The sequence below is a fragment of the Colius striatus genome, chromosome 6, assembly GCF_028858725.1.
Source record: "Colius striatus isolate bColStr4 chromosome 6, bColStr4.1.hap1, whole genome shotgun sequence".
In the NCBI taxonomy this organism is placed as follows: Eukaryota; Metazoa; Chordata; class Aves; order Coliiformes; family Coliidae; genus Colius; species Colius striatus.
This window is the reverse complement of record NC_084764.1, coordinates 15,674,961-15,688,481: the sequence shown is the minus strand read 5'-3', so window position 1 is coordinate 15,688,481 and position 13,521 is coordinate 15,674,961. Positions and strand designations below refer to the sequence as shown.

Genomic DNA, 13,521 nt, shown 5'->3' with positions numbered 1-13,521 from the left:
ATATTTAGTGCATGTTTCTGTCAATAAACTATACTTTTAAGCATTTTCTTAAAGACTTTGAAACAATGTGTAAGAGTTCTAATGGCAACTATATATAGATGTATGCTGTTACATATAGTAATAACACCATTGAAAGCATCAGTGTCCTTTACACCATATTCTAACATTTATTCTACTGGCTGTTTTAAAAGCTGTATCAGTTTTCTAAAAAGTAAATAAGAAACTTTCTCAGAGCTTGTGGTCTGTTATTTTAAAGTTCTTGATAAAAGTAGTACAGATTACCAAGGATATTTGCCAGAAGGAAAGTTTTAAGTAGTTAAAGGAGGTAGAAGGAAAAAATAATTATAAATTTATAATTTATAATAAATTTATTGCAAGCCGTTTAGCTTTCAAACCTAACTTAACTAGATTCTAAACCAGGTTTTTATTTATTCACTTAAAAATTGCCTGATAGCTGCTAATGGTTTAATCATTCTCTGACCTATAAAACTAAAGAGAAAAAGAGTATTTTACTTAATGCTTTATCTGTTTTCATATTGAAAAACTAGGACCCAAAAGTTTCCCCCTAATTTCCATTAGTTTTGAAAATCTATTTTTGGTAAGTGCTGTAGGCAGACTTTTTTGTGCAATTGCATGCTACGTCTTTTATTTGATAAGGAAAAGTTAAAACATACACATTCAAATTGAATTTTAATTCTAAGAGGAAAGAAACCAAATTCTATAAGCTGAAATTTAGAGCCCATGGAAATACTGATTAATTTACCTGAGTTTCTTAGAAAAAGTAAACATGAAATGATTGCAGCAATATCGGCAGTACTATGTAGTTAGATAACAGCTTTCTTATTTTGCAGCCACATGTAATCTTCTGTCATGGACTTTAGTATTGTTGAATGTACATTAAAATATTTTTTTCTTTTTTTAATGTACAGGGATGATGACCATCTACTCTAAATTTGGTCATTTTCTGTAAGAGTTGTTCTTTTCTTGTGTATACTTTATCTTTTCATATCTAAAAGTCAATGTACAATATATGACCCAAACTCTGATTTGAATTATAAGTAATTAATGAATAGTTTTATATTGGCAGTGTTTGCAGGAAAAAAAAAAGCACTGATTATTTCATAATTAGCCTTTTTCTAAGTTGACCAGTAAAAAAATTGAAATCATTGTTTTAACATTTACATTTTGAAAATCATATGACAAAAAGTATGCATATAGATAACAGAGCTTTTGTTTGCAGAAACATGAAAGGAGTGGATGCAACTGTTTAACATCTGAAAAAGATAAATAATCTGTCAATTTTCTTTAGACACTGATGAGCCTAAAAGCTATTTAAATGACAGAAATCTCACCAACTTTAGTGATTCATAGGCTTAATTTTGTTATAAAGGTTGATCATATAGCTGGCAGTTTGTGTGACTCTTGTAAAGTATTGTGCTGTTAACTTGAATGAAAAGCTATTAGGGTTATGTGAAGTAATATGACAACATAACTTCAGAAGATTAAAGCAATTCCCAACTGTGCATGTATTTTTTGTTGTTGTTGATATAACCTTCAAAGAAAATGTGCTACCATTGTGATGCACTTTAAAACTGTATCTTACTCTACGTGAAATGTGCTCTTGCTTTTTGCTTTTTCTTTATGGAACAGTGATTTGCATCTACTGCATCCTGGTTTGTATGTACTAAAAGTGTAACATATTTGGTCCATAGTATGACATAAAACATATTTTTATTATATTACCCCTTCTAAAATAACACATATTGTAGCAAACCCTTTAGTCATTTACTGTCAAGTCTAATGAAATTCCTATTTAGCATTGACTGTTTTCCTTTCAGATGTTTTGACAGGAGCCATTCCTGTTAAGTGCTTTCTGAATTAGGCTCCAGGAGCTTGGCAGTAATCTGATCTGTGTTTTGTTTCCATGTGTTGTCTGCTGACCTACAGAGAACACTTGCATTAGCTGCATTGATCAATCCACATCACATCTCAGCATTTAGAAGACAATTAATACTGCTATGTAAAGAGTCCCCAGAGCATTTTCTTAGAGCTGGGTTGCTTTACACAGTAACCGCAGGAGTTGTTTGCAAAAGTGGGAGGAAGCCAAGTAGGAAAAAGCAGTAAGAAAGCTTCATCTGGAACAAGTTTCTTTTTCTGTTTTGACTTCTACTTATGTCATTCAAACTTCATTTCTTGATGAAGTGTTTTTTGAAGTTGATTTGTAGAAAAGACTCCATAATAAATGTTCTAAAACCCTTGTTCTTGGTATGCATTTGATTGTGATAGTTGTGCAACTTGCTGTTAAAAGTGTAATCATTTTAACTTTACATTTTATCTCAAGGATTTTTAACCTGATTGCTTTTGAAATGCTGACGGACATGTTTTGGTCTTAATTTTAGTTATTTTTAAATACCATGTTTTAACAGAGAAAAAAAATGTTTGTTTCTGATTTTTTTTAGTTTACTGTAGGGCTTGTGCAAGGTTGAATTTCAGTATTGCCTGACACTTTCTTAAGAAAAAGTCTTTGAAAGATTTTAAATGTTCATGAATATGTTAACTTAATGAGCAGACAAGGCACTTAGTGTACTCTTTCATCTTTAGGTAATGAAATATTTAATCTCTAGTCGTCATCCACAAAGGCAAACAAGAAGCATTTACTAGTAAACCCCACATTTTTCTTGCAGATGACTAACAGAGACTAGCACAATAACCTTAAAGACTATGTTACAGTCTTCTAAGGAGCATATCTTAAGATAACAGTAAGAGTTGATAACAGTAGATATTACTAAAGACTGAAAATTGATGGGAAGTGAATTTCTGGAAGAAGGTTACTTTCCTTCTGGATACATTTCTCTATGTATTGACTGTGATTCTGTGCAGATTCTACAGTAGTAATGAGGCCAAATAACATGCTGTGAACTTCAGAAATCATTGCAGACTTCTTAGTATTTACCACATTCTTACATTGTAGTTTACATTTTTTTTAAGTGGAGTAAACAAATTTTTCGTCAGAAGCAATTTGTGTGTGATCATGTCAATAAGGTTCACTAGAAATATATCAATGGCAAAAAGTATATTTCTTTATTTGAGCTATTTATTCACAGCTCAAGTTTGTTATTCTGCTTCCCTCCCTCCCCATAATCTTGAAGCAAAATATACACTGGCATTGAAGACGGATATGTATTTGGCATTTCTTTGCATGAGAGTATTACTATATTTTCAGGAATACACTAACATCATAGCAGAACTGTTCTATTGATATTCAAAGGTAGAAACATGGTGATAAAAAATAATTTATTTGAGTATCCTGGAAATGTACTTAACATGTTTGTGGAAGTATTTACTACATGAAAATTTAGAAGCAATTTTACTTAGATATAAAGATTGTCTTATTTTGGTAATTCTGCAGAACAAAAGTAGAAAGTACAATGCTCTTTTTCAATTTACATTTTTCCCCCAAACTTCTGTTAGATGCTTTTTTCCAAGTAATAACTGATTTTATGGAATCTGTTTAAGTGATTTGAAATGCGGAATACAGAACACAGATTCTTTCAGTAACAGAAACACTTTGCAGAGTTTGGGAGTGAGGAATATGTTCAAAGCCTGTTTTTCTAAAGCACCTGTCCTATCTTTATAAATGAGTACAGTAGGAAAGTAATTCCCTCTTCTTGCTTCATTGCCACTACAGGCCTAGTATTCCACATAGAATAAATATGTGTTTCACCTATCACACCTATTTGATAAGTGTATGGTATTTTCCCACAACCTTAGAACATGGATGCTTAGAAAGTAGTCAGATGGAGTCCAGGTATCCTGCATAACTCTGAACAGGAGTTCCAGAAATATAATTTATAGGGTATTAACTCCTTCTTTGATACAAGCTGTCACAATTCCTAACTGCTAAAACAGCTTAAGCTTCCTGTATTCAATAAATAATTGCAGTTATTGCAGAGATGTTGTAAGGTAGGAAGGTTATTGTTGTGGTTTAGGCCCATCGTGGTTTAGGCCCATCTAGGAAGTACCACAGACTCTGGAACTCCCTAAGCCACAAGGAGGGCTCCATTGCCACTTACGGTTCTGGACGAAACAGACCAGGCTACTCAGCTTGGGAAGAAAAACAGAAATTAATGTAATCTGCCTTCAACTAAAACAAAACAAACAGAAATATACAATGGAAAAAAACAATATGCAGTAGGGCAAATGAGGGAAGTGCAACCAGCGACATTCCCCTACTCCTCTAAGCCGGATGTCATCACCTCCTATCCCCGATAAGTGGCACCAGGAACAGGAAAAGGGAGGAGTACTGTCAGTCTTTTCTTGATGTCTCTTGCTGCTTATCTTGTTCCTGAGGAGGACGACTCTGCCAGTCATCTGGCCGCTCTGACAGTGCACTGCAACTCCATCTCACCTCCTTCAGGTTGGAGTCCAATCTACTCTCCCCCTCTGACCTGGGATCTTCAAATTTCACTCCCTCTGTCATGAGACCTCTGTTCCTCATCCCTCTGTCACAGGGACTCTTACCTCTTGCCACAAGCTGCAAGGGTGTCTCTAATGTGGTATTGCTCTTCCTTTCCTTCTTTCCTGATGGTGGGGACCGCATAGTCGCCTCCATCTTGCCCTTCCCTTCCACCTCCTCCCACACATTTAAAATTTCCATTCTTAAATAGTGGTGACAGAGGCACCAGATTGGCCTGGCCAGACTGGAGGTATGTCCAAATGCAGAGCCGAGGCAAAGTCTGAGAAGTCTTTACAGGGGCTGCACTGCAGCCCCTTCCCCCTATTACCAAACAAAAATGGCTCCTCACAAACCCATGGCAATTATAAAAGACAAAGTGATTACTGAAATATGAGATGAGTGGCCTTGAAGTCTTACAGTAAAAACTTCAGCTGTTTTAAGAAATGATTCAATAATGTCTACACTAAGTGAATGTAATTACAGTTCAGGTGTTCATTACAAAAGCTTATTCCAAATGCTTCTATAATAGTATTTTACTCAACCTTGTGATACTTAAATTATTTTGGTCCAGTTCTGGGTTTATCAAAACTATTGCGCAATTTTTAAGACCGTGTATTCTGTACATACTTATCATATTTTCTAATGTTCCTAACAAAACCTGATGAGTTTGGTTTACTTTATTGTTTTGGGGTTTTTTTCCAACTAATGTTATCCACATTGACTAGAAAAGTTAGTGCTTGTAAGAGCTACAGAAACGGGGATCATTTAAAATGTCTTCAAATCATCAGTGTGTTATCTTTCAGAAATCTCTGCTTTTGTTTGTATGTTTATAGAGATATTGCTAGTTGGCTTTGCAGGGTTGAGTGTCATCTTCATGCCAGAATTGAAGCAATTTGTGGGATTTTGAAGAAACTACTTCACCCAGATCAACTTTTGGTATTTGCAGGTACTACAGAGCGGGTGTGTCTGATCCAGGGAACAGTTGAAGCACTAAATGCAGTTCATGGCTTCATTGCCGAGAAGATTCGAGAAATGCCTCAAAATGTGGCCAAGACAGAGCCTGTCAGCATTCTACAGCCTCAGACCACTGTTAATCCAGACCGCATCAAACAAGTGAGTTTTTGGTTGGGAATAGAGAGTCACAGCAGCTACTTAATGCTTTTAAGGCTACAAGGGGTCAGTGTTCTTTAAGAAAATGTTATTTTACCCTTTAGTAATTTGCTGGTCCTCTTTTTCCTTGTACTAAACTGTTCCACGTTTCTCAGCAGTTCTTTTAGACAGTATTTTATAAGTTCCAATGCCATACTCTAATGTGTTTCTCTCAAACTTTACTATGTAAGATGATAATACAGTTCTAGGTTTTAGTGAAAGATCACTGAATTTTAACATTAAATGGTCAATCTCTTTGTAAATATTTAGCATTACTAAAAATCAGATTAAATGTTTCCTCCTAATTTTATGTGTATAAAATAAAAATTTTAAAAGTTAATTGGGTTTTTTAGGCCTTACATTCAGTACTTTAAAATCTTACCTATGAGAACTTAAAAATATATAAATGTCATTTACTTGGCATGTTTTCTACAATTTTATGTTATTTTTGGCATCTTTTTGCCCATTTTACGCTGACTTCAAAACTGTGGGCATTGCAAAACATATTTGCAAGGTACTATTGGTCTGGTTTTCTTTAGTTCAATACATTTTTCAGAACAGTGTATTTTCTTTAAATTGCCCTGTAAAGAGCATACAAAATATGTCATACAGTATTTAAAATTATTTTCCATTACATTGAGTAAGAAAAAGATGAAGAAAGAAATGAGTGAACATTAGTAAAATTCTGTATTGTCTATCCTGTAAAGGATAGATTTTAGTTTCTCACCTGTCCTATATAGTAAAAAATTGTTTCTTCTGTCTACACTTGTGAGATTTCAGTGTCCTATAAAGTAATTTGGTAACTAACTGTATGCAATTACTTTACTATGTATGTAGTAACATGCACAGAATGGTTATATAAAGATGTGTTTCAACAGGATGAGTTCGGTATTATCAGAATGCTTTAGATGGATAGAACTGTGCATGAGCCATTGTATATGATTTCTAATATTTATTAGTATTTTTCTTACTGTATATGGGGTACTTCTAGATGATCTAGATTATTTTTTATGTATACACTATAAAAAGCTTCAATTTTTTAGAATTAGTTTCTCAATTATTAGACATGAAAATTATTATACCTGAGATAAAGAAAGATTAAAAATCTGTATTTTGAATGGCTTTTCTTATCAGAAAATGTTCAGTCTTATTCCATTCTCTATTACAATGAAAAGTGATTTTCTCCTTTGCAATGAAATGAAGCTAAATTTTAGGTAAGTCAGTAAGATCATGAGCAACTGAATTACAGAGCTGTTTAGTATTATGCCTAAATACTTCCTGTCTTGTAAATGAATTTGATACAGCTTGACCACAATATTTCTCCAGAAAACTTGCTTGTAAGGTTGTTGAGGTGTTGTATGGGTTGGGTGGGTTTTTTGTTTGTTTTTTTGGTTTTGGTTTGGGGTTTTTTTGTTGTTTTGTTTTTGTTTGGGGATTTTTTGTTGTTGTTGCCTTTGGTTGTTTGGTTTGATTGGGATTTGTTTGGGTTTTGCTTTTGGTGTTTTAAACACAGTTCTGTGTTTGGGATGTTAAATTCTAGAGGATGGATTAGTGAACAAAATTTCTGCTGGTGAAGTTAAGACACAGACATGTATAATGTGTTATCCAGTGACTGGCTATATACATTTTCAAAGTTTAATATATTACTTATATATATACAGATGGTAAGAACTACAAATATTTTGATAAGCATGCACATATGTTGAGCAGTTTTAACCACAGTAGTTTACCTTGTATTTTTAATAAAGCAACATCTGGTAATGATAAATTTATACACTATAAATATTGAATCAATAACTCTAAAATCCATTATTTCTCCAAAGAACTGAAATTATTAACTTAATTCTTAGAGTCTGCAGTTAAGTAATCTGTCCTTCAAGGTCAGAATATCCTAAATGTTAATAAAAAATGTAATACCTCTGTTTAAGAAATTAAAAGGATAGTATTTTATAACATGTAATCATCATCTAGAACGGCAGTGTTCCTATTTTATTTTTTTAATAGCAGATAGGTTAATATTAATAGCAGATTTTATTAAAATGATCAGAGCAATGTCTAATACAAGTCAATTTGAACTTGGCAAAAATAAGCCTTATGAATTACAATTTCTTCTTTTACACAAACTTTTTTATGATTCTTCCTTTCTTGGAGTATCACCCCAGAACTTTGGCACTGAAAATATTATCTTGCAGGTTGAATTAAGTAAATTTAGCTTATGAGATTGAGAGTTGATTTGAAATAATAAATTTCAACATCATTATGAACTTTGAAGATTTTTTTCTGTTGGTTTTCTAGCTGCTTCTGCCAAAAGCAAATGTAGTTTTCTCCCCTTGAGTGAAGATACCCGTAGGTGAAGCCTTGGCATGTCTATATGAGCATGCAGCTCTCATTTCTCGGCTATCATTTCTTTGTCCTGGGCTACCTTATCAACATTTGCTTCAGAGAAGCGAGCTAAGAAAGGAAATGTCATCTGGCTACAGTTGCAATGAAGAAAGACAGTAGGTAAATAATTCGCTGACTGCATTAGTTTCAGCACTTTCTGTCTTCAGGGAAGACATTGGGTATACATTTGAGACAATCTGGCCTGGCATTTCTCCTTGCTGCTGGAAGTCAATACCCAAATGTTTTGATCTCTCCAACTTCAACTTTTTCAGCCCCAGAAGATTGACAAAACAAGTCTGTTTTCTTTTAAACCTTCTCCACTGCATTTTTTCACATCTCCTTAATCCTATGGACTTATCAGACACCAAATAGTTCTCTCTTCCAAGCAGGTCTGATAGATATTTAATTGATAAATATTTGCGTCTTTTATCTATATGTAACATGCAATCTCTTTGTACATCTCAGCCGTCTGCTTTTTCAAGGTATCATTCAACAATAACCAACCGATTCTTGTGCCTTTTCATTTGTAATTAGAATACAAAGCTTTAAGTTTCACCTCATATGGTCTTACCACATCACTTTCTTCAGAAACTATTGCATATTATTTGTATGCCAGTTGAACTTTGCTTCCAGCTTTCAGTTGTTTTACAGGTAGCAGATGTAGCAGCCTGTCCAGGAAGTACTTGTAATCAGAGATGACCGTTGCAGAACTGTGCATTTTATGGAAGGAAAGATGTCTAATCTTATAACTAACTCTGCTTTAAGTAGGAGTTGACAGTGTGAGGCCTTCTGAGATCTCTTCCAAACTGAATCATTCTTTCATTGTATGAAAAGTTTGACTGTCAAAGGGTGGGCAAAGATTTTAGAATTTCTTCCTGGAAAATCTAGAATAAAACTCACTTATAGAAATTCTAATTAATGTTTCCTTTTGAGCCAGTTTAATTTCAGCTTTTTTCAGTAAAAAATTAGCCTCTCATGAATCTTTTTACTTCTGTTCATTAATCATGGCCCCAGACATTATATTGAAACTCTGCAAAATTGAGTGCACAAACTCTGATTTGTAGGTTCTTTTTCTTCCAGTGAAAATGACTTTTATTTCAGAAATGCTTATTAACCCCCCCCAAAAAAATGAAACATTCATCATTTTTAAATAAAACAGTTTTGCTTTAAATTACTTAAATAGAACCAGACTTAAAGAATACAAATACTGAAAATACTGGCTTAAACGGAGGATTTTATTTTTTTAAAATGCGAGATATGAGTTCCTTCAGAGTCAGTAGACTTTGAAAGGGACCTTAAAGATCATCTAGTCCCAACCCCCTTGCCATAGCTGGAGACACCTTCCACTAGACCAGGTTGCTTAAAGCCCCATCCAGCCTGGCCTTGGAACACTTCCAGGGGTGGAGCATCCGTAACTACTCTGGGCAACCTGTTCCAGTGCCTCACCACTCTCACAGTGAAGAATTTCTTCCTAATATATAATCTAGATGTACCCTCTTTCAGTTTGAAACTGTTACCCCTTACCTTATCACTGTTCTCCCTGATAAAGAATCCCTCCCTATCTTTTCTGTAGACCCCTTTAAGTACTGGAAGATGGAAAGATTCCCTGGAGCCTTCATTCATTTCTTAAAATGCTTCTCGCTATGATGAGCCTTTCTTACTTTTATTTTCTGTTATCCACTTTTCTCTCACCTGGAAGTATCTTACTAAACTCCAGAATATAAGAAAATGCCTCTTCTATATTTGAGCTAAATAATAATCACTTTTTTAGATGATGATATCTCTTCATCTAGTCAACAGTTTCTCATAAACTTTTCTTCCCTTTTGAATATAGATGAAGAATTTTCTTCTATATAAGAGCACCAGATCTTATAATAGTTCTGTGTCACTGTGACAAGTTTTGAGGAAAGAGAAAGTTCTGATTCTTCTTTGTCCGTGTAATCTTGATCCTGAATCATTCCCTCCATCCAGAGTTGATCTGATGATGCAAATGGCACCTGCTATTTTGCTTTAAGCTCCTTACCCCTTCTTGTCCCCAGAAAAAATACAAGTTAATATTTCTTTTACATTGTACTTACCATTCTTTTTTCCTTTTTCAAAGATATCTACCAAAAAGTTCATAAATGCAGATAAACTACCTCAATAAACAGGTGTAATGAGTGTTCTATCTATGTACACTAGCCTTATTTTATATGTACTAGCTGTAAATAATTAATCCTTATTTCTTTTTCCAAATTTTATTTTTGAAATGTGTTATGTGTTATACAGTCTTTGCTGAGATGAGAATCATTTACCAAAGTACAGATTGAAGGACTACACAGCAGATGAAAAGAAGACCAAATATGTTTAGCAAAGCAAGTAGTCTGTTTAGAAAGACTAATCTCTGATACTTTTGATAGTCTGTCTTTCACAATGTTCAGCACAATGGGGCTTTGTAGTGCTCTCTATTTCTTATTTTCATAGAATCCTTTTTGCTGCAGAAGGTATTAAGCTATTTAATACTGTTCAAAAAAGATGTTCCTGTCCTTGAAGAGCATTAAGATATTATTTTAAGCAAATTAGTTTTGTCATCACATTAATTTCAGCAATTTAAAAGCACCGATATTGATATATACAGGATTGAAACTCCATATTAGTTTAGTACTAATAGTAATTTAATGTAGGTAAGGTTAGTACCAAGTTTTTGGTTTGGTTTTTTTTTGCCAGCCTTGTAGTGAGAAACTAGAAATAGCTAAGCTGTACTAAGCTGTAAATGTAGTTTCATCTTCAAATTTAAATGATGTTCTTTATACACTTTCATGTCTCTAGTTATTTTCAAATGGTATTTCATTTTCTGCCTTTTCTTTCCACTTTTCTCTATATAAATATATTAATAGGTACTGAGAATTAACTATTTTGGTACAATTCTATTATCCAGGGTGTAAGCATGGAAATGTTTTAGTGTGGAGATATATATATACATATACACATAAGAATGTGACTTTTGTCATTTTTACATATCTCTGCATCAGTTAGGTCATCTAAAGAGACCTTAGAGATGTTTTGGAACACTGTGCAGATGGTAGAATATGTATTGTGTACCGCTGTACTTCTATGTCTTTACACTTACTTGAAAATACAAAGCATTGAAGTGTGATGCTTTGACAATCTTCTTGCACTCTTTAGTGTGTTTTGCAGCCTGAGAGCAGTCTTTCACAGAATAATAAACTCTTGAGCAACACAAGGAAGAAATATTTTCTTGGACTTTTCAGAAAATACTACAACTCAAATATGGCACAAACAGAATGTGATTTCTAAAATTAAACTGCATTTTTCATTACTTAAAATTTATTTTCTCTAAATATTTGGTTTAGCAGCTTGAAGTAAACACAAAGAACACTCTCTTCCCTGCAAATATAGTCTTCCATTCATTGCCTTATGAGTAAAAGGAGAAGAAGTAATATTTGAGAAAACTGAATTTCATTAAGGTTTTGACTATGCTATGAAAGATATATAGCTTCACTTTGCCTCTTCTCTTTATCTCCTTCACTTCCTGCCCTATGAGCCTTAGGAGGAGTGTGAGGTAGAAATTCTGACTGGCTTGTTTCTATAACTTTGCCAGCAGTCAACCTGCAATTTCAGGGAGATTTCAATTATACTACACATATTTCAGCCTCAAAAATTAAAACTCTGTAATGTAAATTAATCTTACAATTGCTAATCTCTTTATACATCTCATTCCCAGAAGCCTAATAACTACTAAATTCAAGTGGTTGCCTAATGCAAAACTCTTGCCAAATTTTAAAATCTTTATTCTATGCTGTGTAATAAATGAGAATTATTGAACTCTGTCCAACTTTAAGAGGTAATTTTGCCTAGAAGTTCTTGCAAACCAATTGAGACTGCATCAGTAAATTACTTACCAGCCAGTGGAAATTTAATACAATATCCAAATGTCTGTGTTTCTTTCTTTTTTTTTAAATTTTTGAAGAATTACTTTGTATTGCTTTAATACTAAAGAAGTAAATAGATGTGTCTTTATAAGTTCATATGTGTCCAGAATTATATCTCGGTATGTATAGATATATCTAAGGCAGTTATGTCAGTAAACAAAGTAAGAGAGGTTAAGCCTCAAAACACAAACTAGAAAATCTTATTGTTCTTTTCAATATTATGTCATTGGTATATATATTTGGGGGAAAAAAAAAAGTGTATATGACCATACTTGAGTCTTGTTCATTAATAGAGGTATTTTGCTTTAAAATGGTTTTATCTTTTTTTTCCACCGTATTTTAAATAATCTTTTGCTTAAATGGAGTAGTGAAATGCTTCTACTGAATAGATGCTACAGTTCCACCAGCCACCTGAAACAATTATTGCCACTCCTTTTTCATCGCAGCTCTAGATTTCTGTACTGGAGGAAAACTGATATAAGATGAAAAGTGAGAACTTCCAGTTCTGAAATTATTTGTAAATTTGTGATTAAATCATTTTTCAGCACATTAAGTCATGCTAGAAATCCATTAGTTAGATTAAGTAACACCTGTGAATTTTTATTAATTAGCCTACCATACCAAAACAAAATACAATACTGTATGCCCTAGTTACCAGTGGTGTGGGTAACACAAACTATAAGATGTCTAAAATATTTTAGTCAAAATAGATTTTCAGAGTTTTGCTAAGGAACAATAAGATTTTATTTATTTATTGGTTCAGGATGATATAATAATAATAAAGAAAGCTATTTGGATAAGTTGCAGTTCTCCATTTCATTTGGATGGTGGTTTGTTTTGGTTTTTTTTTTTTTCCCCATTACTTTAAGCTTAAGTGATGAAGATCAGTTCATTGCAATTTCAGAGTTTGGTAAGGTTGATACTACATCATCCCAATAAAATTGGAACTATAATTCCATAATTAAACAATATTTATCCTGTACAATCACAGAATCTGACATTTATTTTTCTAAACAATTCTAGCCCCTTGCAAATGAAACCATGTTCTCTTCAGAAAGACATGGGAGAATCCTTTTCAATTGTCTTGATTTTCACAATATATAGTGTCTGCTGAACAATAACATTTTGCCAAGCTACAATTTTTTATAATGCCGTACACGTGGTGATATTTTTTTATTTAGACCTCTTGAAACAGTCCCAGTTGATGCTTAAACTGTATATGCTCTGGTTTGATTTATATTGTTTTATAGAATGACTTGCAAGTTGGAAACACAAAATAAGGATTTGTTAAGATATTTTTTCCCTGTTTTGGCTGCTTGTTTATGTACAAACTGTGGAAAAATGGATCTTCATATTGCTTAACATAAAACAAAAAATATTTGTGTGTGTGCATATGTACAAGCTCATATTTTGCTAATACGCAACTTTGTGCATTCACAGTGTCCCAGCTTTCTCATATGCATTAAGAGTTTTAGTGCAAAAGTATGTATACCTATTTTATGAGGGACTGTCAATGATTGTAAGTAACAGAACTGCTGAAAGTGTGAAACTTTGCTTCATTTACTTCTATATAGTTTTGGTTAGTAATTATATGACCGTATG

The 13,521-nt window shown here is 33.3% G+C and overlaps 1 protein-coding gene across 7 annotated transcripts in view; it reads left to right on the top strand.

The window, feature by feature from the left end:
- NOVA1 (NOVA alternative splicing regulator 1) overlaps positions 1–13,521 on the top strand; it is a 138,779-nt gene that overhangs the window by 97,603 nt on the left and 27,655 nt on the right. For all 7 annotated transcript variants that reach the window (XM_061998415.1, XM_061998417.1, XM_061998419.1 and 4 more), the window contains one exon: positions 5,403–5,569. In XM_061998415.1, coding sequence (XP_061854399.1) covers positions 5,403–5,569 — 167 coding nt within the window. The remainder of the gene's footprint in view (positions 1–5,402; positions 5,570–13,521) is intronic.